Consider the following 27566-nt stretch of genomic DNA (forward strand, 5'->3'; position numbering starts at 1 on the left):
GCAATTAAAGCCTCGACTTTACAGACAGAAAAACAATGCGAGCGGATAGAAGATGAAAAAAATGTGAATCTGTGTTTGTGTTTTCAATAAAATCACATTTGCTGTTTTGTAGATTTACCTGAGTGCTGGACACCCTTTAGTGTGGAAAACTCACCCTTCAGGTTGTTTCCCTTCCAGAGGTGGAGTAGGGGAGGAGGAAGGGAGGAGGAAGGGAGGAGGAAAGGAGGAGGAGGGGGCAGAGGTGTGGATGTTGGAGTGTGAAGACCTGATTGGAGCGATCACACCTGTTCTGTATGCTGGCTTCATTCAAAGTACTTACTGTAACAGGGAGAATGTTCTTTTCACCTCTGATTTGCCTCTCTTGTTTCACTCTGTGTCACAATGTGGGTCTAACTGGTGCGTTCTAACTATCACTAGGAAAGCAAAGGACTTTATAAATGAGACAGGAGTAGAACAAAATGGGGAAACGTCTAACTTTACATGAGTCACGTGAACAACAGAAGGGAAACAAAGTGTACCAACCTCGACTTGTTTGTGCCACATGTCCAGGTTCTTGCGCTGAGCTTTGGAGAAATGGTCCCATGCCTTTTGTTTGGAAGCGGCTTGGAATACAGACACAATCTGCTCAACTGTGGCGGGGATGCAGGGAAGGACCAGAGACCATCCAGAGACAGAGAGAGAGAAAGACAGAGGGCAGGTGGGAAGGAGCAGAGGAGTGAGAAAGTGGAGTCAACTAGGGATGTAAAGACCTGTCTCTGTGTGTGTGTGTGTGTGTGTGTGTGTGTGTGTGTGTGTGTGTGCGAATTGTAAGGTGTGCACAAGCGTGTGATCTACTTACCCACTGATGCCAGTGCATCATCTTGTGGACGGATGGTCAGATTGCTCCCCACACGCAAGATTTAACTTCAATAAATCATACATTCTTGATGTATGAAATACTGGCTCATAAAGAGTAAGTCCCACACTGAAGCCGGGCTAGTGGCAAACACACCTCGTGATTTCAGCTTATGTTTGTACACTTAAAGGGACAGTCCGCACGTCCACTGCTCCTAATTCTAGGAAAAACAATTTCCCTACTGAGGGATTAGTAAAGAAGTGGTGTGGCTCTAGAGACGACGGTGATGACTTTGCTGATGAGGTTGACATATTCGGTCCGCTACTTGCTGGACTTATAATTTTGCTGAATACTTGGTTGTACAATCTCATCTCTCCTGAAAACAAACTCCTGCTACATAAAACGCTAAATGCCTTATGACACATCAGCATGTTAACAAAGAGCTACTGAGCCAGACTACAGAGCAGTTAGTCTCTGACTGTCGACTTTGTCTTGTTTTAAAAGGGAAGTCGTGTACACAACTGGCAGCTGCCAAAAAGAACCTATTTTAAATCTATCACCACTGCTGACCACAGTGCTGCTCTAGTGCTGCTGCTGCAGTGGTTCTGTTAAGAAACTGGCCCAAGGACACCTTGGTGAAGCAGCACAGTGTTTCAAATTTACTTTCCCTGCGCCGATTTTGCAGAAACAACAGCAAGGTTCACTGAGGCTGTAACAAAATGGCGGTGGAGAAAGTTCTCGCTGAGGTGAGCCGAGCAGGGCAACTTTTAATCAGTATTCCGACCCTTTGCTCCCTTTGAGCTCCCAACAGGATGTGCATGTAATGGGTATGAAGACAGCTGCTCTGCGTCTGTGTGTGATCCGTGTCTATACGCTGTGATGTGGGTGGTCACGGAGGACTAAATGGTTGCTCTGTGTATCTAAGAGGTCCAAATGTACAGAGGTGGGGTCAATAAGACCACCAACCAAGTGTGTATGTATGTTTGCTGAGCAGCGAGCGAGAGAGAGAGAACACCACAGGGATCAATAGCATCTCCCCAGCAGTCCGTAATTTGATGGAGCACATCGATGGTGAAGGCAGAGAAAAGAGGAATGGTACAGAAACACTCTCGGGGTTGTCAGCTTTCATACAAGTGTTCTACTTGTTTTCAATACGGTGGACGGCAATTTAGTGAGGTCTGCGGATTATCCGGCGTAAGGAAAGAAAAAGAAAAGGGACATTATATTTGGAAACATGTGACACTTCTGAGTCTTTGAAATGTCTTTTTTCCAGTGTTTTGAACACTGAGCACCGCTGCTCTACTGCAGAGAGACTGAAATGACAATACCTCAAAATATGGCCACTTAAAACAAAATAACACGCACCACTAAAGACTAAGGCTACGTTCAGATCACAAGCCACACGGTCCAAATCGGATCGTATCCGTTACAGATGGGCCCATAGCCATGGCTTACTGTATAACCAAAGGGTTGCCCGTTCGAATCCCTACGGGTCAATCTCCACTTTTCCCACTATGACCAAAGCAGTTCTTTTTGGTGGTTAACTCATTAGAATCAGTTCATTAAATTAAGATTAGTTCAGCACTTCCTGTATGTGTAGAGCACAAACTCTGTCTGACACAGTCACTGAAATAAGTGTCATGATGCGGCTCACGATCGCCGGCTTTCGGCAGTGCTGTTTCTAAATATGAATAGTTTAGAAATGGCCTTGCTAAATGTTGGAGATTAACACATGTTTTCAGGATTTTTCAAGTCTTTTTGACTGATCTACAGTTCAGCGTTGTTCAGATTGATTCTTGGGTCGGACGTCGAGCTCATGACTCTTCCACTGACGACACTGAGTGGCCGGCAGTCTGTCGACGTCACATTTTAGTATCGTCTCAGCTCGCTTGGGACCTCGCCAGAGCAGGTACTGAAAAAAAGTACCAGGTCGCTAATGGAAAAGCAAAAATAAACCGAGTAGAGTGGAGATTTGACTTTACTGTTCCTTGAAATTCATAAATGGAAGCTGTCACAGTGCATTTGTGGGGCGAGCTTTAGACAACAGCACTGTCTGAGACCGTTTGATGTCGCCGCCTGCTGCGGTGCAGGTCAACGACATTGACGCTCAGCACCTTTCTATGGGGGAAAGAAGACGACGTGATCTTTCTCACTCATCTGGAATCACACACTGAACTGAGAGAAATGTGATTCAGCCAGGTGCTTTGAGCGTAGCCTTTCATTTTTCTGTAAAACAGCCCTTCAAGGCTGAATTAATTTGCGACAGAGAGAGATCTGTAAGACGTCCTAACAGGAGGTCACCCCGCGTCATCATTTAATAACCAGTAATCCCCCAATGACGGCGCATTGACTGCGTTTTAATACACACTCACACACATCCTCTGCCACCTTTCCTCAATATGTATGTATTATTTACCTAATAAAGAGTAAAAAGGGCAAAAAGAAAAAAAAAAAGAAGGGAAAAATTTTCCATTTGTGTTCAAGGATGTTTACATTTTATTTAGAATGCATGGGTTGGGATGTTTGGAGACAGCGCGCCGCAGGCTGGCCTGTAAACTAAAAGCTGCACAGCCGAACCTGTCAAAGGTGTAGGAGCAGCATAAGTTGCCTTTGGCCTTTTATCAACTTAAATGTGCTAAGAATGAATTATGCCGAATGAATAGCTGCATTCGTGCAGTGGAACGTGTCGGGGGCAACTTACTACTTTAATCTTGAAGAAAAACTGATTAATATTGACCCTCAGTCTTCTCTCCATCCAGGCTGGCTCACAAAACATCGATTGTAATCCTTTGATTTTCGGGATACTCTTGTTTCTCAGAAATAACAAAAAATGAACTAGCGGTTTGAAGTGAAGATTTCAAGGTGAGGAAAGAGATTAAACTTACCTTGACACCATCGTCCCCAAACAACAAATTAATAGCACACAAGGTGGCTTCTACAAGGCTATCAATTATCAACTACTGCTTTAATATTTACAATAGTGTAAATCCATGCTGTGTGCAGCGTGTGCGAGTCAGCAGGCAGCTGTGATCAATAATATACTTACTTTTTTAGTGGATTTCAGTGCTGCAGGAACACGTCTGTGAAGCTTTTAAACACACTGTGGCCTATAATGTGTTCATGTGTGTGTGTGTGTGCCTGTGTCTCAACTAAGAATGAGAAACTTACACTGGACCAGAAACTTAGCCAAGAGAGGATGTTATTCTCTGCCCATTTCAAAGAGTACACTAGTGGCAAATGACTGAACTCTCCCAATCAGATCCATAGCTTAATGAAAAGATAATTCACAGTCTGTGGTGAGTGTAACGGAGGACTCACATTGAGCAAGTATGCCAGCCAGAGCCGTCTTAAATTTGTCCTTTGCCTCCTCCATCTCCTTCTCGTGTTGACTCTTCTCGCTCATCAGCCGGCGGATGTGGCTGTTCGAGGACTGGATCATGGAGTAGAAGTTGTTGGCGTTCCGGCGGTTGACTTCCCCTCGCTCGAGCCAGGTCAGGAGCACGCGCACCGCTTCAGCAAACTTGCCGTCGTCTGGCCAAAGGGGTGCACAGATAGAAGAAGGGAGAGGGGTCAGATTTTCTCTATAGTCACAAAACACTCTCAAATCACGAGGTTAAAAAAAATCATCAGTTGGCAGGAGAAGAGGCAGATGAAAAAGAAGTATATCTAGGTCCCTACTAAAAAGGCAACACTGAAACGATAAAAATGGATTAGGAAACAAAGGCAGCTATGATGGGAGATAAAGGAGGACAAAGAAAATCTATAAATGTATCACAATAAACGGCATCACAGGACACAATATTAACAAAGAAGCAAAAAAGAAGTGACAGCCAGGTCTGGATTAAAGGATCCACTGCGAGCGCCCGCTTATGAACTAGATTTGAGTGCAAAAATAATAAGTGACAATTACAAAGACCTAACCACGGTGAACTCAAAATCTGCAGCACACAGCCAGGCTATGTCTTCCAGTGATCAGAAACAAATCCTTGGCGAAAAACAACACCAGCGAGTGTCTTTACATCAGTGCCAGGGAAGGAAGTGCTGAAAAGACACACGCAGATGGTGGAGAAGCATAAAGTCACAGGCATTTTGTTATCGGGCAACTGTGACTGAGACCTGGAAGTGTCATTGCTCATTAGTGACAAGAGTTTATTCAGCCAGAAACTTGACAGAAAGCGGAGGAGACGTGGAAAGCGGCAGAAGAGGAGGGAAAATGGAAACCCTAAGTGCAGAGGAGAGCAAAAGAGGATTAACATGAGAGGGCGAGAGTCCGCTGAGGGCAGAGTAAACGGACATACTATGTTTCACAGTCGTTGTGTCTTTAAAAACAGGCTATATCCTGAATTTAACAGAACAAAGTGGACACATGGATCTTCTCCTTTGTCCCTTACTTCGTTAGTCCGAGGGTTTGTGCTGTACTTACACATACTTTTTTTGCCTCAACAAATCTTTTTTTGTGAAACGTGTGCAGGACAGGACAGATGGATGTGCGACATCACACTGAAGAGTCCTGGAATTCAGCGTAGTACGAGGGAGGATTCAGAGTCGTTTGTTTTTTTCAATTTTCAAAGGTAAACTGAGCAGCAGATGCACTTGTGTGAACAAAGACAGCAAATCCGCCGTCAAGCACAGCACATACATCCAAAATGAACCTAGTCTCAAGCATTTCTCTTCCATGTGCCGACACCCTTTTTCCTCCTCTGTCTTTTCTGTCATCGCCCGCGCTACGCACTCCACGTCCACCAACCTTTGATCTTGTCGCCCAGCTGGCTGCACTCGTGCTCCGAGTAGTGGACGATGGGGGGAGGGGACGGCGGCCGGAAGCGATCCTCCTCCATCTTGCGCCGGTGCCTCTCCTCTCTGGCCAACATCCGCTGGTGACACTCCCACTCGTACAGATCGTCTCTGGCCTGGGCGAAGTCCACGTGAAGGCGGCCAGAGTCTTTTTTGTCCGTGCTGGAGCCGAGGCGGATACGATAACCTGGGCACAAAAAGGTTTGATAATTAAAAGGAGGTGGAAAAGGGAACAGGTACAATACATTATATTAATATAATGGGGTGAGGAGGCAGATTGGGGAAGAAGGGGACTTGGCAATTAAAGTGATTACATCTGTCTGCTCAGTTTAATGTGATTTTCACAGTGGGTTTTGCCACAGCAGGTTTTTAAATCCCTTGGATTTTTAAAAAAAATAACATATTTTTGTTTTTTACCAAACACTTTTCCCTACCGTCATTCATCTGTAGATTGCCAGAAGAGCTTGTATAAGCATTCATTGTATGCACAAACAAATGGAGCCTACATTTTTTAGTGTTTTTTTTCTCTCTTGCACCTCTGGAAGTTGAGTTTTGGGTCTCAACAACCTCTGGAAAGAGGTTCTGTGGACTCTCACTCGTGTTATTTAAAATCTGAGAGCATAAGGAAACACTCAAGAGAGAATAAAGGGTGACATGTGACGAAAGTCCCCGGTCAGATCCAGACACACGGAGGCTTCAGGCAATTCTAATTTTGACAGCTGCCAACTTCCAACGCCTTCATACAATTACACTTTTTATTAAAATTACATTTCCTCTATAGGACTATAGGACTCGCAGGAAGGGGGGAGGAACACATCCGCTGAATTAGGAACACAATGCATCATTTTAATGCAAATGAAAAGCGCGCCTCCAGGTGTGAATTTGATGAAACCGAACAGGAAAATAGGGAAATAAGAGATGTGAGATCACAAAGGTAAACAAACGAGCCTCAGTCTATACGTGGTGGCTTTTCTTTCTGAGCCAATTTCGCTTTCATTCACCTCCCACAATTTATATTCAGACTGTTTTACAGATAAGACAAAACAAGTTATTTAATTAGGGTGTATCTTTATATATCTAATATTGTCTTTATCATCAGTGCTACCTATTCTGATTGTCGGACGTCTTTGAACCGATATACTTCATCTTTCGGGTGTCGTATGAAGGGCTGCATCCTTTTGTAAATAGACAAAAGAAACTTAGAAGGGGCAATTACTTCTCCAGTGGCACTGAAAGACCACAATATCCCTCATTACCCCCCTCTTCTCATCACTAGTTTCATCTTCTCTCTCTCTTGCTGTTACTCAATTTTCTCTAATGGTTGGTTGTACATTCAACGTGCAATCATGCCCATTTTGCGATTTAATTGGATGAAATGATCAGAGAGGGTGTTTATCGCGAGTGTTTTTGCGTAAACATGTACGTGTGTATGTGTGTGTTCTTGCTGGATGCAGTAATGAAGCCCACTGTGATTCAGTGAGAGGCCCCAGCACATTCTCATCACAGGGAAAAACGAAGGCTGGCAAGAAAACGAACAGGAAAAGAAATGAACACGGGTCTGGGGGGTTTCTACTCCAGGCTCCAAATTTACCACTTCTTCAATATTTCATATAGGTAGATCTCAGTGTGCTGGGGCTGCTCCAGTGTGTGCCATTGCAGGGTGTGTGTGTGTTCTTGTATGGATGTCTTTATGAGGACCAAAACACTTAGGGAGTGAGGAGGACATTTTCATTTTCTGTCACCCTTTAAAAGGGCATCGGTTTTAGGTTTAGGCGTTTAGTTGTGATGGTGAAGGTGAAGGGATTGCATTATGTCCATGTGTGTCGTCACTATGAATGCTGCACAAACATGTGTGTGTATGGGTAGGTGGGTGGGATATTATTTATGGGAAAACTACACAGGTCTGTCATCTGGGTAATACTGTATATTGGACCGCAGCTCCGACATCTCCTGATAAGAAAAAAGTGCAGAAGAAATAACTGCATCCCTCCGTTAAACTCATCGGCACACATGCACGTACACGCACTTGCTAATGCTAGTTTAAAGGAATACTTCACTGATTTGTATTTAGCATTGTATTACGAGAGTAGGGGTAGTACTTTTGAAAAAAGTGTGCTTCCCAACCTCAGTTTCCCCTGAGTTGAGAAATATTTTTCTTTCTTAATATTCTTTTCTTTGTTACGTGCCCACCAGTGACACTTGGTCCTGTTAGCTTAACTGTTAGCAAAGATGGCGGACACTGTTTACATTCTGGGAATGAGGTCCCATCCCCCTTGTTAGCGTAACTGTTAGCAAAGATGGCAGACACTGTTTACATTCTGGGACTGAGGTCCGTCCCCTGTTAGCGTAACTGTTAGCAAAGATGGCGGACACTGTTTACATTCTGGGACTGAGGTCCGTCCCCTGTTAGCAAAGATAGTGGACACCGTTTACATTCTGGTAATGAGGTCCGTCCCCTGTTAGCGTAACTGTTAGCAAAGATGGCGGACACTGTTTACATTCTGGGACTGAGGTCCGTCCCCTGTTAGCAAAGATAGTGGACACCGTTTACATTCTGGTAATGAGGTCCCGTCCCCCCTGTTAGCGTAACTGTTAGCAAAGATGGCAGACACTGTTTACATTCTGGGACTGAGGTCTCGTCCCCCTACGCGTGGGTCTAAAGTGCAGAATGACTGTTGCAGTTTCAAGCCTCGGACCAGGACTCACTGGTGGGCACGTAACAAAAAAAAAGAATGAAGACATTTCTCAACTCAGGGGAAAACTGAGGTTTGGAAGCACAATTTTCCAAAAATACTACCCTTATTCTAGTAATACAAAGCTGAATGCAAATCGGTCAAATATTCCTTCAAGCAGCACATCTGGACTGTTGAGACTGCTGCCAAAAGTGTGCACTGACATGGTTAGCAGCACCTGCACCTCATTTCTACTTTGACCCCAAATTGTTTTGAATATGAAGAGGCTGCTTCCTTTCCTTCGAGCCAGTTCTATATTTTTTATCCACACTTTTCCTCATCGCCTTGACATAAAAGAACATCTCGACATAAAAACACAACAGCATCCTGAATAATTTATTCGTCCTTTAGGTTTTGCGGTATGGCTTGCTAGTTTTTTTTTGTTATTTCAAAATTAAAAAGTGGTTTGGCATTGTGGGCACCTTTAAATAATACAACACACATGAGCCTCTGTGCAGCTGTAGCTATAGATAGGAAGGCACAAAAACAGGAGCACATTTACTTTGTTGTTTCGCGTGTGGCCATAAACAATGATGCCACTGATGCCACTTATGTTTCTTGCAAAAGTGCAAATTTTATTTTTAGGCACACGGGCTTGTTTTAGATTGAACAGCCACTTCTTTTCTGACACGGGTATTTTTCTTTTCAAGCCGCATGAACATCTCGGCCTCTCAGATCCCCGACTACGAGACAAATGCCATTTTGAAAAATTAATCAGGGTCCTGCTCTTTGCAGCTTTGTGCCTTTTTTTTGCTTGACACTTATCTAAGTGGTTCTCCCACAATAGAACGAAAACATTTGTCAAAAAGCACTTACACAATGAGTAAGATGACAGTTGCACACACTCGTGATAGATTACCTGACAGGAAGAGAGCCTTGTCCACGGTGAACTCTTCAGCAAATCTGATATGGCAGAAGTTCTTTTTGCTTTTGCGTATGGCAGTGATATCGCCACACTGTCCGAAGACCTCCATGATGAGCTGCTCTGTGGCGTTTTCTGGCAGACCCCCGACAAACACTGTCTTACATCCTGGAGGGCGGTCTCTTGTGGCTGGAGGGGGAAGGTCTGGGCAGAAGTAATGGTGGACAAGGAATATTAGGACTGGGCTTTGGAGGAAAATAATGATGTGCAATACATGGAGGTGTGCTTTTTGAGATAATTCAGCTGAAATACACGTAATTCGAGAGCCAATTCAACCTCTGAGGAGACAGAAACTGTTAAGTGTGAATGATTCCTGAGAAGCCAAAGACAAAATATCCAATGGCAAGAATTCTGATTACACTGCAGCTGTAAATTATTCTTGCAGGCCTGAAGAAGCTGTCTGATTTTTGTCAGAAATAAAAAGTTTTTACTCAGGGATAAATGTCTATAAGTGTGGTGGATGAAAGAAAATCTAAATATTGCCTTCTGAAAACGTGGGCAGCACATTTGTAGCTTCAAACCAAAAATACATCAGTTGAATTATTGATCAAAATCATCTTGTTCATTACAAAAATTACAAATGCCTATAGGTGTACAGTATAAACTATGGTTAGCAGGTGTTTTATCGGAGTAAACATGCAGAGAATAATTAAAGATGATTGTAAAGGGGTTACAAGACACCCACACTTTCAGAAACGAGCCAAGTCTTATTGATCGTAGCAATTATTATAACAAAAAAGTCAATTATTATTCTCCAAATCAAACAACAAACTATAAAAACATCCAGGCTGAGAAGGACAGGGCTTGATGCCCCACCAAATTCAATGAGGTCCTATTTAAAACACAGCACTTATGACCTCAAAATTAGGAAGTTTAACGCATGAGTAACGATAACTGGGAGCAATGTGCTAATATCATTTTTTTATAAGATAAAATGTTAATATCAAAGCATTCCATGCATGAAAATAAAATCCTTTTGGCTACAGAGTGATTGCAAATCTTCTCATGTGGAAGGTTCCCGGCATTACACAAATCACTTATTCAACACAGACGAGTGTTGACTGATCTAATCTCCAATAGATCGGGCTTCTCATCCATGATGAATGTGATTAGCTGGGTCTATGAGGAGTGAATGACCTAATCAGTGGAAGGTTGGGGATGATGTATTTTGGAAGTCTGTTAGAAAAGGCCTCGCAAACAATGTTACCGGCTCCTCCTGCTCCTGTAGATATCGACAGGCTGAGAAGACCCCGGGTTGACCTTGGTTGGATACCTAAGCCGTATCATCGGGGCCTGGTTAATCAACACCACGAGGCGATATCAAGTTTGATGAAAAGGATTCCAGGACTGGGCATTTGCTGGGTGCAGTAAAAGTAAAAGCATGATGAATCACTGCAGGAAAATCACTCGGACTTTGTATGTTTACCTTTTAAGTTTTTGGTTTCATCTTGCATCACTATTGCACAACTTGACTGATCATACGATGCTTGTTTTCTAAGCATGACTGTCGGTGTAATTCTACAAGACTGAGTTAGGAAAGGAGTGCAGGCTTGTTGCTGCTTTACGCCGAGTTGGTGTTGTTTGGACTGAAGATGCCTCCTCATAATCAGACACAGACTCAGAAACTTGTCAAATGGAAAAACCAAAGTGCGCTTAAAGTGTGCTTGGAGTGTGTTTCAATGTTGGATGAGGAATGAATTCCTTGCAGATATTATGAGACAACGAGCTCCAGCAAAACCACAGCCACTCCTCTGACAGAGTGAAACACCCTGGCTGTGTCTCTCTGTGATACTTTCGCAGGTGTTTCTCTCCCTTTATGGTCATTTTGCAACGTCTGTTATGGCCTCCTTGAGGTCGTATCATAGCTGCTTTGCATATACGCTCACTTCTCATGCATATGCGGTTGTTTCGTGTGTCCTTGTGGTTATTTCTGTGTCCCACTGTCCATTTTCTTTCTTTTCGTGGTTGTTTCGCAGCTCTTCACAATCATTTTTGTTCACCTCTTCGTGGTCTCTCCGGCTCCATCTATCCATGAAATATGACTGTTAAAGGAGACATTTTGGCTGGAATTTCATTCCTTGGAGGATTAAACTTGATGGGTAGAAAAGGTACAGGGGGTGCAGGAAAAAGTTTGCCGTAGTTTCAAAAACATCTGACCTTTACAGTATATGAGTGGCCGATGAGCGGCAATTACCAAATGTCGCAACTCATACTGGCGTTTGTTTAGTTGTGCAAGATAAAGTTGTGGTTAGTTTTGGCTTCTGTTGAGTGGGTTACCACTGGGCTGCTGAACCCTGCTCAGCACAGTGTGTTTTATGCAAATTCACTACACAGAGGATTCAGATAAACTTTGTGAGACAGACTTCAAGGCTGTTAATTTTGAAATGCAGACAGAGAGGCTGAGAGAGAGAGGAGGGTACACGCAGTGCCCACAGAAGGAAAAAAAGAAAGAAGAAGAGACACTGTGAAACGAGTTACTGACAGCTTTTGAATTATTATTTTTTTTTTTTGAAGCATTTGAAACCTGAAGTGAATTATGATTGTGACGTTTTCCATGAATATATGTATGGGATTTAAATATTAGAAAGAAAAAAAAGGTTGTTTTAAAATGAAATATCATATGTGGTGCTTTATAATTCGACACACTTCTGTAATTACCACAGTGCAATTTGATATGTTAAGAACAATCCGCTACATTTCAGGATGGTGGATGTGCTTCTTTTTTTAAATATTGGATAAATATGGAGGCTGCAGTCACACTGGTGTCTCACTGGTGGACACCCACCAGTCTGTCTCTCCAACACATAATCACCATCCATCAACTGGACTGGCTAAACACATTTTTATAGTCTGCGGTGCTGCTACAGGAAAGAAGCTTCAGACAGTGGAGGACTGATAAACTGCCTTCACACATTTCCACCTTTAGTTCCTCACATTACACACGGACACAGAATAATCATTATACACATAAATATGATGTACCACATGTCTTAACTTACTGATGTTTAAATGTATTCCTCTTATTCGTATAAAGTTGCAGCCATTTCAAGGTAAGGCTATGGAACTAGCTTAGATCAGGGGTGAGCTGTCAGGGCGTAATCAATACCAGGAAGACCTTAAATGCCACCAGGGGTCACTCAGCAAAAGACCTTAGGATGTCTGGGAGAAGCCAGCGTGGGATTATGAGCTTGGGTTCACTTCCTGAGTAAGTGACTGATCCTCTGGGTTGTTTTCCAAATGTTTTTTTGGAGTTGCATTTGCCCCAGAGCGATCAACTTTTGTCAAATGTGTGACACGGTGACACCAATCTCACGTAATGTTTCTATTCATTATTTTGTTGTGAAATATTTTGCAGGACCAGTGGATCCGTAGCTTTATCACCCACAAAAGAAAGGATCTGTTCCCTTCAATATAAATTCTGATTTCTATGGATTTAAAAATTGGAAACATTTTTGCTAATGTGGGTACACTACTCAAACATATATAACATTAGTCCATGTTTGTTTGTTTTTTTAGATATTTTAACAGAACTGTTACATATTAGGTTTTTATAATGACTCCAGCAACGCAGACACAAAAAAATCTAGTTTCTAGTTGTTTTTTGTTTGGAAAGTAAAAAGAATCGTAAAGGCAAAAACATTTTTTCAGAGTTAAGGTCAGATTTAAGCGAGTGCGAATCCAAAGCTCAAAAGTATTTCATCTTCCCTTCAAGGTAATTTCTGAAATATCTGTGTTTAGTATTCTTAAAGAGTAAGAGAGACAGACAAACACCCGAGTTCCATGTCCCATTTGACTATTAAAATAAATCCATGGGTCAAAGTGTTGAGTGTGAAGTGTTTGCAAACCTTTCAGAGGGAAAAAAAAGAAGTTCTGCAATACTTCTGAAATGAAACAAATGAGTGGGAAGAAGTGAAGGTAAAAAAAGGGTCAACGCTGAGTGGAGAAAAGAACTCGGTGATAGCGATGCACACTGGTACGGTTGTGAAAATGTCTGAGATATTAAACTGATTATCTTCGGGTTGTGGACCGAGTTGTAATCAGAACATTTGCAATTCTGCATAATGCTGCAGAAATCTGTAAAACTTTTTCGTCATCACTGGGGGCGGAGCTTTCTGCTTGAGAACCTGAAGTAACCAATATTTCAAAAGTCATTTCCCCTGAAGAGTGACAGCATGGCAGGTATCAGTTACCTGTTCAGTGAAATGATTGTGTGGGCTTTCATCAGTTTCACACCACTCTCTGCAGATTTTTCACATCCCTGGTATCCTTCTCTCCAGCCTAGCACCCCTGCTCCTTAGGGAGGATACTGAGGCACTCTTGGGAGGGGGGTTTATACACCCACTGTACATGATTCTCTGGGTCTTGTTTTGTATAGTAGCATATGTTTCACTAAAGAACCGTCACCTGCCAGCAGGAGAAAAGTGACGAGGCAGAGGGAGGAGAACTTTATGACAGAGGCGTAACATTATTCTACACTGCATGTGGCAAAATGCCTTTGGATGCAAAATAGTGATGTTGACAAACGGTCAACGGAATGAACGGAATAAAACCTCTAGTATTCTCTGTTCCACAGAATTATGCAATTAGAGATGGGAAAAAAATTGCCTATAACAAGTTCCCAGTACCTCCGGTGAGCTCTTAAAATGGGTTTTTGTCTCACAAAACCTCTGCAAACAAAAGATAATCATTTTACTATCTTAAATGGTTGAGAAAAGCAGCCGATTTTCACAGCTAAAGAGCTTTTCACTTTAGTCCTTTGAAATAACACACTGTGTTTATTTTGTTTTATTTCATTCTTTTGGCCGAACATGCTCAGAATACCTCCACACAGGTTTGCAGGATGGAGCAGGAGCAGGTGGCCGGTGCTTCCTTTCAGTTTGAAAAAGCAGCACTTTCTGAATAAAGGAGATTCTCACCCTGTTCCTTAAGATTAACCAAGACACAAACAAAGGACCCTGAGTAACTATTATCTCTCTGGCTTCTTGTGGACTTCAATTCCTTGAGATTTCCACTTCAAAATATCAAATTCCTTAAACTCATCCGTCCAAAAACATGTACCACCATGTTTTTAGCGGTCATCTTATTCTTCTGTGAACCAACTTCTGTTATTACCAGGAATTAACCAGGGGTGGGAACTGTGGTGCATGTGCAGAGCCAACTTGAGGCCGACTCACATTATATGGGTATGGTAGTCTGAGTTCGAAATTTGATTTAGTATAATTTCAGTTGGACTAACATTTTAACATGTATTTAAAAAAAATCAGATTTAGACTTAAGCCCGACCTACATTTGAGGATGACTGAAATCTGGCCAATTATCCTCAAGTAATAATCTGGGCAAATTATCCTGCAGCGTGAGGGGTTAACATCGTCATTGGACAATCTTCCTAAATTTAATACTTGCAACTGAACAGCGACTGGGGACGTGAGCGGAACCCCGCATTAGCCAATGAGAGTGTGTTCCGGTGTCGTCAGCAACTAACTGACGACACCGGAAGTCCGCCCCCCTGTCTGTTTACATTCTCTACATTCACGTTAAATCACGTGAGTTTCTGTGAGACCAAATACTGGGAATCTCCACCCTGAATTAGTTTGATCAAACACCAAGTGTGCGGCGCTGCATCTTGACTGGATCGTCTAGTCTGTGCTTTCTCGGGATTGAAAACAAAGTTCAGTGTGTCTGTGGTCTCGCACGTTTTTTAACAGGCATTACACAATAATTCCTATTTTTTCTAATTTCATGTTAACATACTAAGTGCTTCAGTCAGTACACATAGATAATCCCCTCTGATCGTGGCTTCTCTGTAGATCGTGTCGTAGATCAAGAACATTATCTTACGACTCAGCTTCCTATTTCATCATGTCAGTAAAATGCATTCCATCACTACCAAACTCCGCTAGTTTCATCTTAAAGGAGAATGCTGCTAGTTGCTGACAGTTATGTAAAAAAATATCAAAGGAATGTTGCAGAGCATGATATTTAATTGGATATTCAGGTGCGTTATGCTAAATGTGTCTATAGTCAATGTTTATTACTTTCTAGCTTCACAGCTTAGCAATGTTTAGGTGCTTTTGTTTTTTTTTTTTAGATTCAGAGGTGCTGACTCTCACCACAAACTGTTTCCAGATGGCTGCGAACCACCAGAGTGCATGCTGGACGGGGGTCAGAGTCAAATTAAGTGAACAGAAGAACATAACAGAGACCAAGCAGAAACACAATCCAAGGAGCACCCCCCGTGGAAAAAGATTCTTGACACATCTTCTCTCAGCAGAGATACAATCTCTGATGAATGACCATGAGAAATTAGACTTGGTGAAAAGCCACAATCTTCCCAGACACACCGATCTATACAAGTCTTCTCAGCCAGGACTAAGATAGTACCAGGCGCCGCCAGGCGCCTCAACGATGCAACTCTGAGGGTCATAGGCTCACACAGTCCCCCATGTTGACTTAGTAACCATATCCCTCTGGCTTCTTGCGGACTTAAGTTCAGCAGCAGCATTAAACCTCAGATGTCAGTCGATTCAAAATACTTGGCTTCGAGATTAAGCGCGTCTTGTGACACTGAAATAGGTGACAGGCATGACAAGCACAGAGACCCTAAGAAGAGATGGAGATCAAAAGAATGAGTTACGAGGAACTGGGGCAGTGCTGAAAGGAAGGAGAGTAGAAAGTACGCGTGAGGAGAAGACAGGTATGTGACCACGTGTGGTGTCCATGCATCATTGGGGATTCAAATGCCATCAGATTCTGTATAAATTAAGTATAAAACATATATGTCCTGTTCTGAAGCCTTGAGACTTGTTTCCACTCATATGTGCCATGTTTTATTGTGTATTTTACTTTAAATGGGATCATAATTTACATAAATGAAACTAGTGATCAAGACTAAAATGGATTGAGAAGAACGCTAGTTTTCCCATAGACCTTCATTCAAACAAAAACAAACACCCGCCTGTATAAAACAGCTTGTACCAAATGCACTTAAGTGCCTCTAAGTAAACTCCAAGCTCTACTGTTTTTATGGTCTTTCTTTTTTAAATTGTTGTTGTATTTTTGGAATTTATATCCTGTTTTTTTTTTCGTGTGCAATCACAGATAATTATCCTACAATGTGGGCAATAAAGTAAGCCAAACCTAAACAATACATGTCACAAAGGGATTGCATCAGGCACCAAAGTTGTTGAATAATTATTTGTGTTTCTGTCTCGGCTCCTGAGGAGTAATCAGAGAGTTAAAACTTTTAATGAGCTAGTTTTCCCACCACTGAACTGTGACAGTGGCAGTTTATGATCACCGGGCACAGACATGTAGACATAGTTTAAACACAGCTTTATGGGTGTGGTTAAAATAATATATAAAAAATATAAATAAAATAAAAAAGATTTCCCTTTGATAGTGCAATAGTGTGTGTATTGCTTTGTGTAAAGGACCGTTAACTCCCTGACGCTCCTGCAGTGTCTGGAGCTTTTGTTTTAGCTCACTTTGAAGATGACATGTAAAACCCGTTTGAAAAAAAGCACAAAAAGCAGAATCTTTTTGTAGCTAAAAAATGTGAAAAGCAGAGGTGGCGTCAGTCAGAGGACCCCCCACCTCTCTCTCATCTAACTCTGGATAATTGGAAGGTGGAGGTGAGATAAATATAAACAGCTTGCGCCGCTCACCAAAGGGAATTGTCTGGAGAATTGTACAGTAGAAAATTAAAAAGAATAATAAGCAAGTGGAAAAAGTAAAAATGTCGGCCGAGTTAAGCAGGATCACTACAAACACAGTTCATCTGCAGGATGGTAAAATACTAACGCTTCCAGATTGCAGCTCTCCATCTCAAGCTTCATCTCAAGCACAGACACCTTCATTTCATATGTGACAAATGAGGCGATCTCTCCATCACTGAAACGGGTTTATTGTCTGACTCTCTTTTTGAACTCTGTACTTTTTTTAAAGTTTCTTTGCATAGTAGGCTACGAATGGGACTTTTCCACTATAGAGTTTTAGCACTTCTCGGTTCGGCACGGCTCGTACATGGTTTGGTTATCAGGTACACTGCAGTACGTAATGTTGTTTTATAAGCGACACAAACAAAAAGTACCGAATCATTAGAATCAGTTCATTAAATAGATTTGTTCAGTACTTCCTGCATGACCGGCGCACAGACTCCGTCGCTGAACTAAAAACTAAACTAAAATATGGCGGAAAAGGGGTTGTGATGCGGCTCACGATCATTAACCACACATCAGAAAACCTTAAAAAATGTTGATCGGTGTTCATCAAACCTGGAAATGATGATGTTCTCAAATGTCTTGTTTTGTCCACAAACCAAAATTATTCACTGTTAAAGATTTCTTTGTTATCCAGAGCAAAGAAATTAAGAAAATGTTCACATTTAAGAAGCTTAAAAAATTGGAAATCTTGTTTTAATCATGAAAAAACTTAGTAAATAGTTGTTGTTTAGTAATTGATTAATAATCAATTCATTGTTTCAGCTCTATTGGAGATTAACGCATGTTTTCAAGATTCTTTAAGTCTTTTTTTCGGTTTGATTCCTGTGTCGGACGCCGCGCTCATGACTCTTCCAGTGACAACACTCTCTGCTAACCAGTAGTATCGGCTCAGCTCGCTTGAAACCTCGCCAGAGCAGGTACAAAAAAACAAAAAAAAACAAATACCAAAATCATCGCCATGAGAAACGAGCAACTCCAAACTTCAAAACTTGTAAAAACTACCAGAGAAGTTGGACCTTGTTTGGAGACAGTGATGCTTCTGTCGCACAAAGTAACATAATCAGATTATTTAGTAGTGATGGTGGTGGGAGGTGGTGCACACTGGCGTGAGTTTATGGCTTACTGGGGTTCGGAGGGAACAGAGTACAGGTCTTGCAGTGGATGATCTCTTTGATAACCGGCAGTTCCTGGGAGAGCGGCGCAGGCACAATACCGAGGCCAGGCATCATGGGGTTGATGGGGGTGATTCCAGCCATCATGCCAAGGTTGGGGTCAAAATCTGTAGGCAGGAGGAAAACGTGAATACAACTGGAACGATATTAACGCCTACACAGTAACCCAACAGCTAATCTTAGATTAGGTATCACATCTGTCGACAGCCGTGACACACGAGCAGCCGACATCAAATGGAAAACACAGCCATCACCAACAAATCATCATGTAAACAACATGCATTTTTAATATGTTTTCTGCCGAGTCGTTCTTCTCTCTCTGTCACTCCTGCTGTTTGAATGATAATAGACGCGGTCGGATCTAATGCGTACATAAGAGAGAAGCTTTATTTACTGTATCGACTGACACCGGCGGTTGGGAAAATATGCTCACACCTGCACACATAAGCATTGATTTCTTGAGCCGCCGCATGTGCTTATATGTGCACACTCGAGTCCCAGTATGGAGCTTTTTTTGAAATGGAAATGATGCTGCCCTGAAGTATGAGCGTAAGGATTTGGTTTTCAACAATTATGCCAGTAGGTGAGTAATGTTTACACACCTGTGTGTGTGTGTGTGTGGCTGCAGGAAGCACTACTCGTCTACACAAATCCTTCAGGAGAAATGTATGTGATATACTCAACGTGTAAAACTTAAAATGCAATAAACAAACACGTGACATAGTAAGAAGTAGGTCTTTATACACTGCTTTACACATTTTCAGGATTGGCAGTAAATACTCATGTTACCAGTCAATCAATATCAAATATAATTTGATAAATGTTATGTTTAAAAGTGTGCAATTCACTAGAAAGCGGAATGCAAGCTTTTTAAATGAGCTTTTCATAGATTTATTATTATAGATATTTCAATACATTTCACATGAGCAAATGTATGGTAAATGAAATGATGTCTACCTTCAGCCCCTTTAATATTACAACACAATAGAGGGGAAAACTGCTCCATTTACACTGTGACTTTGTTGGATTTACACTCCACAGTGAAGGTAAATATAACGGCTAATGTTCTTCAAAAGTGATTTCCTCTTAATCTACCGTACGGGTGAAAATGGGTGAATTAAAGGACACAAAGCAAAGAAGATTAAAGCGCACATTACAGACGACTTGCAATAGGTCCCGGGAGAAGGTGGATGGCGTAATAAATACTGTGGACTGATAAAACCAGCTAAGGGACAAAAATGAGAAGAGAAATAGAGGTCAAGCAGAGAAAAGAAAACAGTCCAACACAAAAAAAGAGAGCTACATTTAAGGAAAATGGATTGAAACTATTCGTCCATTGATGACCTCGCCATCAATCTTTTACTGGGAGTCAGAGTAAGAGGAATGGTGATAAGAGCGACCCGAGTTGCCAGGCAATTGATGACTTCTTTTGCACGTTAGGGTGAAGGAAAAGAAGACAGATAGCAGAAGGGATGATAAGAACGGGGGGATTGGAGATGTGAGGCTGGTGCAATTGCCAGCTTGAATACCAAGCACCGCATGTTACAGAACAGGACCAAGACTGTGTACACCAAGACTGGCTCGAGTGTTGTGTGCTGCTGAGCTTGTCCCACAGACGAAAGCACATCTCGGGAATTGCATTCACTGGAAATCATACTCCATTTTGTGGCGAGCCAATGCTCCATTGTTCTGGGCTAAAATAAAGAAGCATGCTTATGGGCTCATATGTTATGTGTTGCTGGTGCACAGCAAAGTAGATCTCAGCTCACAGTGAGGACAAAATCTGGTTACATCAGTGCAGGGCTGGTGCAATTTCACTGCAGTGTTGCTCATGTTCCCTCTGGAGTGTGTATGTGTGTGTCTGTACATTTATCTCCGTCCATTAGGGACCCGAGTCATGAAGCAAGCATGTAACACAAGCTTGTATAATGAAGGAGATTTACTTCTTCCTAAGAATTCCCTGCTATCGCTGCTGGCAGCTTTCTCATCTCCATCTTCTGACAACACAGCTCGAGGACACGTTTCGTCTGAAATACAACAGTATATCTATCCGCCTTCTTACTCATTACATCATCGCTGGGTTATTTCATCAATTTTGTGAATTCTATGCAGATTTCTAAGATACATCTTGTAGTGTTAAAATTAAAAAAGATCGTTTTAATATTTATTACAGCACATAGAATGTTTTAAAAAAAAGTATTACACTGGTAGATTTGTCTATATAAGCTGTACCAGTGTTGTTGCGACAAGACAGAGAATAAAAAAAATCCACTAGTTTGTGCCTGTAACAGCTGCAGCTTTGAGGAAATAAAATCCCAGTTATTGATTTCTTACACTACAAGATTTTAGAAATGTCCTCCCACTAAATTAAATTTTTAGGTTGAATTTTCAAAGGAAAAACTTTACCAGAGAAACAGGAAACTTTGGAGGACCTCACGCCCACAGCCGGCATTTACACCAGAGGAATCAGGGTTTACATCACAATACTTCCCAAGAAGATAATGAAGATATGTGGATGTTTGCACTGATGTGATGTTAAAGAAATTTAACATTATTACAGACTGTGTAATTTCTTTAATTGAATTGATTCCTTTCGAGAACGGTTAATGCTCCTATCGTGGTGGAACATAATCTTTGTAGCAGCAATATCCTGGTTTTTAAAGCTGAATTTTTTTATGTTGTCTGTTACCAACAATCTATTTCCCCTCTCCGCAGTGTAAACACTCCCAGTGAAAATGCCAACAAACAACTGATGCCACTTAGCACCGGACTTCACTTCCGTATAAAAACAACCTCTATCCACTAAGCCAACCATCATGGTGCAACAGTATGAGTCGGTGAGAGTGAGGGTGTCACTGGGGTGCCTACATCTACAGTTACTTTATCTAACACCACAACAAATCCATCCGTAGTCCTGAAACAAATTGTTACACCGAATCAAAATCATCATCAGTGTTTCACACCAAACACAGCCATGGTTTTCCAGCAGAAGCATTACATACAGTTAGACTCATCCCCATTTCTTAACATTACAGACATTTTAGATTTAGTTTGACACTTATGGGAACAAGAATGATCACGTTTCTCACTCGGAATTGTTTCCAGAATGTTTTTTTTTAATTTAATATATATATCATTTTATGAGAAAAAAGGGGATTACAATCATCCCATTGTCAATGGTTTTTCTGCCATGTTGTGTTTTTTTTTTTAACCCACGCTAGAATTATGATGTCACGGACGTGTCAGGAGCAAAAAAAAGCAAAACAAAACAACAACAATAAAGCTTTCTCTGGTGGTACTTCTGAAATACTATTGTACTGTTTATACCATATCTCCATTATTCTAAAGGTTATTGAGCACTGTCCCATTTAAAAAAACATAAGAATTGACACATAAATTGATGCTAGCATAGACAGATATGGTGCATGTTGACAAAAAAGAGAGCGGACATCGAAGAAATTAGCGCGTTCACCTGAGCCTGACGTTCCCACTGATGCCAGAGATGAAGCCGATAATAACTGACAACAAAAAAGAAAGTACAATGGAATAATCTGTTGATCAGTGGGAATGGGGTATAAGAAACAATACTACTTGTTTCCCACTTGACGGTCTCTCTCCTTCCTTCTCTTTTTTTGTTTTTCGCATACTTGACACACTCCACTGCTACTTTTGTCTTGCAAATTCAGTTCTCGGATAATAAAAAGGTGTATATTAAGCAGCCGGCCTGTGAGCCAATAATGCTCTGGACACAGTGAGAGACAGTGAGAGTGGGTCTCTGACTCAGTGGCTACTGCACAGAGAGATTTAGAAAGCACAAGAGTCCTCCTGAAGAACAACAACAAAAGAAACCTGGGGCCAGGTCCACCCACACATGTTCATGAGAACTTCACTCCTCTCTGAGCTCCAGTCTCTTCTCTCTCTCACATGTGAAAGGTGAAATCCACAAACATCACCCTATTAATACCTCGTCCTTGTACGGTACCATGCAGCACAAACGTCTCACAAAGTTATGATACATATTCTGCTTCCTTCTACTCCTCATTCTTCTCCACCGCAGTCTATTTTGACATTAAACAATCTATATCCTGGAGGTTTGTGCAAAGTAATAACATTTACAACTGCCCATCAATCAGGAGGTGCACAGAGATTAATAAAAAAGTGACATTTGATCGTCTGAAGCTCCCAGCTACTAATGTCGTCCTCCTCCCGTCCCTGCCTTCTTTTCTCCTCTCTGGCTTTAGGCTCAACGTCCACTTTAGCAGTCAGAGTCGGGTGGGGGTTTGGAGGAGGACATAGGTGGTTGCTGTGAGGCATGCTGGATAATATTCTCTAATGAGGCGAGCGAGCCACACCACCTGGAACCCTACCAATGGCTGAAAGCTGCCTCACTTACTCACTGCCAAGAGTCACTCTCTATGCATTTTCATATCTATCTCTGGTTTTTCTTACAGGAACATTTCTCACTCAGCAGGACAGAAAAACAACATTCCATCCCATTTCTAAAAGTCTCCCTACTCAGCTGCACATAAATAAGAATCCACTTCTTTATGTTGCCTTCCAAAATCCATAACCTTTGTCCAACTCTACTCAGAAATCCATAACAAATCTGACCTTTACCAATAACTAGCCCTGCAATCTGCCATGGATAGGGAGAACTGTCAGAAAGAGCCATTTCAGTGGACCTATAAGTACTGCTCTATTTTTGCCAGACATACAGCACTGTAAATTCAAAGTAGGGGAGTCTTTGCTTCTCCACTCTGTCCACCTACACGCAGCCAAAAACCTCTGGCATTGTACCAGCGCAGCGCCTGAGCAGTCAGCAGAAAGAGGACAGAGCAGCCCGAGAATTTGGAAAATGCTTACAGCAAAAGAATGACTGTCACGGCATGAATTTCCAAATGTTAAGGTGAGCTAATGCGTGAGAATGAGAAGACCCTGATTCATAGTTCTGTGTGCGCAAGTATCTTTTGAGATGACCGGTTATACGGTGTGACACAAAGTCACTAAGTTTTCCTATTATTTCCACTGTGGCTTTGTGCGTGCGTCTCTGTGTACATTGGTTGAACGAGGTTTGTGGATCTCCGTGGGGAAGGGGAGGAAGAGTTGGATGCAGAGCAAAAAGGAGTGGTTGTTTATTCAGAAATACAGTCATCTGTCCCCGAGCCTGCTTATCTCCTCCCCAGGGTACACGGGGTTTGTCTGCGTTTCCACGCATTCCAAATTTATTTTGACACACTTGCAAAACTCCAAACGCTTTCCTCATTGTTTCCCTTTTGTCAGATCCACACGAAACGTAACATCATCAAATACCTCTGTCGGCGGCCAACTGCACAATCTACTGCAATTCGTTACAATTGATCTAAGTAGTTAATAGTTTAAATATGGCCAAAGACGTCATCACTATGAAAATGTTAATGGTATTCCAAAAATCACAATAAATGTCCATGTTTTTTTCATTCACATTAAGTTGACAAATGTGGGTAAAAACACACTTTGAACGGCACTGTGATAATCTCTGCTATTACTTATTGTTAAGCCTAATTTTACGTCTGTTTTTGTTCAGAAGCTGTATAAGACTGCGTTACACTTCAGATCTTTGTAATCAGAGGGCAGAACATTAGAACCCCCTTGATATGATGCAGTCCAATAACTCAAGGCGGCTATGATCTCGCTGCTATATAGCATAATTAACACCAGTGTCAACAGCAACAGATACATCTAAATGATGTATTTTTACCTAAATGTTGCTTTTTTTCATGCCAGAATTGTATTAAACTCCTGTGCTCAGGAGCCGGCTGCATCTATTTTAGGTGTTACTGATAATAAAATCCATCTTGGGAGGTCCTTTTTTACTTTCACAGACATGTAGAGAAGGAACTCTATAGCTGTACATCTGGTTGTGCTTATAGTCTGGTCATGCTTGAGAGAACAATGATGAAGGGTGGGGAAATACACGGCGAACACTCCTGGAATTGGATATTCTTTCTGTCTCTCTGTCAGATGTCAAAGATGTCAAAACCAGATGTTGATTCCTGCTGTAGCTGCATTCTTACAATTCACACTGTATCTGCGATTATACTTACGGGATTTAGAGCGTGCTAATGTTCAGCATAACCTTCTTTGCGTAACGTTTACGACATCCAAGGTGTAAAACGGACGCTGATAATGTACACTATGATGACAACAATGACACGGATAATCTCAGTCTGCAGCCGCAGCCATTATGAGGGTAGAATACACAATCAATATTCCCGCCACAGACACAATGGACCCCATCTTCCCCATCGCATGTGGATCAGATTCCTACATTGAGCTCTGCAGTAAAGTCTCGCCTGCTGATCGATCACGTGTCCCAGAAGGTTTCTGTCTTGCTGGTCTGATGTTTACTCTGCTGGCTCTTTCCCATCATCTTTTTATTTTTTTAGATTTTTGCTCCCATGATGCACTTCTCTCCACCTTGCAAACTGTTCTGCATTTTATCCCAGCGGTACGGCTACCCTGACTGACCCTGACTGTCAGTTACATCAGCCAAGCTGCCCTGTCCAATTACTCTTCTTCCTGACCTGCTTGGCACAGAATATTCAATATGATGTGAAGAACTGACATTGTATGCATTTATTAGTCATCGAAAGGTGGGTCAACGACTACTTTTTCCTCAAGTAAAGAGTTTTTTTCCTGGGTGGAGTGTATCCATTAAAAGAGTTTGAGCAAGGCCGGAGACCCACGGCTGATATTGGAGCGACACAAGCCGAATTAAGTTTGATCTTTTATAGCCTGAAATCACAAATTTCCCTCAGACTGCTTCTCTGCTTAACAGCTTTACGGCGCAGGTGCCAATGACGAGTTGTCTGCCAAAAAACTTGAATCGGGCTCAACTACACAAACAGCAACACACTGTGTTGTCAAGGCTGGTATCCCAGTAGATTACTTGAATGTGAAATGGGAATTTCTGTCGTTTACAGTGCAATTGCCCTGATAAAAATGGGGGTAGTCAGTCACTGTGATGAGTGAAACACCAGCTGTTTTTCTGGTAATCCAAAAGACTGTTTTGGCATCTAATAGGCCTTGAGACACATTAATCTATTATTCAAACTGCATTTCCTGGATCACATTTCATTGTCTCACTGCTATGTTTCACAGCCTGCTCCCACCGACAGCAGCCCTGGGGTGTTGGAGTACAGTTTTTGGTCAGCATCCCTGTGATTTAGAAAAGGACTGACCTCACTTACAAAGATGAGATTCAGGAATAGAAAGAGAGGAGGACTATTTATTCCAGGGGAAGCACTGGAGGTAATATATATGAAGAGGCAGGATGAGAATATGAGGTAACTACAGCACATTTGTAAACATAAATAACAACACGGACTGCGGATGAATTTCTACGTGCCGTCAAACCACACAGTATAAACTTCATTTATGCCCGTCTCTAATTTCTCTCCCTCTGTATAAACACGTTGCTAATACAAACACGGCATAATAACTTTATAATAAGTGCCGCCACGTCCGGTCCATCCATAGATATGAAACTGTCATCAGACGGAGCGAGGCTGCTAACGCGTCGAAAGGCTCCGCTCACAGTGGTCTGTTTATCCAGCTGTCTGTCTGGATAAATCCACTTGACCAGAGATAAAGAAAAGCCAGCGCGGTGAAGAAACACATTCGGCGTGCACAGAGTGGATGAAAGAGTGGCAGACTAATGTGTAATGAGAGCACTCTGGAAAAGGTAGTGTGTTAAAAAACTGAAACCAACACATGAAAACCCTGACATGAACCTACGGATCAAACAGCGGAAAGAGAGAGACACTAAATTCTCCTTTGTTGTTTTCGAGGTGAAATAAAAAAGAAGTCAAACATGATGTTCAGTCATGATGGAGAATCGATAACTAATCCTCCTGGATTACTTCAAAGGCACAAAGTGATCTTGTATACCGAGAGCTGCGTGGCATTTAGACATTGTGTGACATCAGGATAAAGTGTGCGTGCGTGTGTGCGCATATACCTTTGTGGTCACGGAGATTTCGGAGCGCTTATGAACCGCAAACGATATTTTTAGCACAGTGCGTGCCTTTCACTGAGATAAATAGTTTACAAACTTAATGTGCATATTGCTGGGACGTTGTTAAGGGGCGAATGCAGTATTGTTTTATCCTCATCGGGAACTGCAAACTGAAAACAAGGCAAGGACGAGACACAATGCTTAAGCGGATCTCTTAAGTAACAAGTTATTCTGGCTTAAGTGAAGTGAAAGGCACATGCGCACATGGAATACATAGGCCTTTGAGTGATGTATGTGAAACTGCTTTGCAGAGGAGAGATATGATAAAGGAGCAGCACAGCATTTCTGAAAGTAGTTCTCGTGTTCATCGGGGAGAGAAAAATATTGCCTCATCATTTTAAATTAGCTTTCATTTGCATTAATAATACATTACTAATATAATTACATGTCAGCTGTTGGATCTAATATAGCTCAAGTTTTGAAGCCGTTTGAGCCCAGATGAGCATTTAGGTGCAATTAAGTGCAGACTAAAGTGTGTAAAGGAGCTGAGCTCTGTGAGGAGCAGGTGAACGGCGGTGTTATGATGTAGCTCTGGGTTACAGTGACTGACTGTGGCTGTAATGAGACATGAATGAGATGTTGGGTAATTACGACTAGTGGGGGTGGGGGATATGGAAGGAAGGAAGGAGGGAAGGGTGAAGGAAGAGGGAAACACAAATTGTTTTTTTCTCTCAATGATTACAGAGAGGAGACATGGCTGAAGATGCTGCAGCAGTTTAGGCTTCAGGGCAGTGCACCAACAGTGAAGACCACACAGGACACTTCCATAATATTTGTCTCTGAGTGGAGCTCTTCTCAGGGCTGTGTGAATGTGTACAGTCTGTTCCCACTCTCCTTGTTCCCATTTGATGCACTTCTTAGGATGGGGCACTTAGCAGAAAATGGAGTAACTCCGCTCAAAAAAACCCCCAAAAAAACCCAAATACTTCAAAGCACAGACTTCTATAGAAAAATGGACATTGTCCCCGGGTCCAGAAAGCCGAGCCAGTGTGGAAGTGCCTGAAATCTGTATTCCATGGAACGGTCATTAGCGGATGTAGGGCTGTCATGGTCGTGACATAAATGACAGACTTTAGGCCATCGCAGAGGGTGGCGTGCAACCATCACAACTTCACATGACCTCTTCTTGTACTCGGGCAGAAACAAGAAAGGCTACTAAACTGGCAGCTAAACGAATGCTGTGGCAACATTTGTTGTTCTGTGCACGGTGAAGTCGGGCTACGGTTGTAGCTCAACTACGCCATTAGATTAAACTAATGTCCTTGTCCTAGTATACGAGAAGTAAAGGAGAATATAAGTGTTATTGTGTCCCTATTACACTAGGTGGCGACACA

General features: G+C 42.0%; 1 protein-coding gene across 2 annotated transcripts in view; it reads right to left on the reverse strand.

The window, feature by feature from the left end:
• enox2 (ecto-NOX disulfide-thiol exchanger 2) overlaps positions 1-27566 on the reverse strand; it is a 161662-nt gene that overhangs the window by 21222 nt on the left and 112874 nt on the right. For both annotated transcript variants that reach the window (XM_044040264.1, XM_044040265.1), the window contains 5 exons: positions 18128-18283; positions 9221-9427; positions 5583-5816; positions 4154-4366; positions 523-629 (listed from right to left, as the gene is read on the reverse strand). In XM_044040264.1, the coding sequence (XP_043896199.1) occupies positions 523-629; positions 4154-4366; positions 5583-5816; positions 9221-9427; positions 18128-18283 (917 nt within the window). The remainder of the gene's footprint in view (positions 1-522; positions 630-4153; positions 4367-5582; positions 5817-9220; positions 9428-18127; positions 18284-27566) is intronic.

This window comes from Solea senegalensis, linkage group LG12 (assembly GCF_019176455.1).
Source record: "Solea senegalensis isolate Sse05_10M linkage group LG12, IFAPA_SoseM_1, whole genome shotgun sequence".
NCBI classification, from domain to species: domain Eukaryota; kingdom Metazoa; phylum Chordata; class Actinopteri; order Pleuronectiformes; family Soleidae; genus Solea; species Solea senegalensis.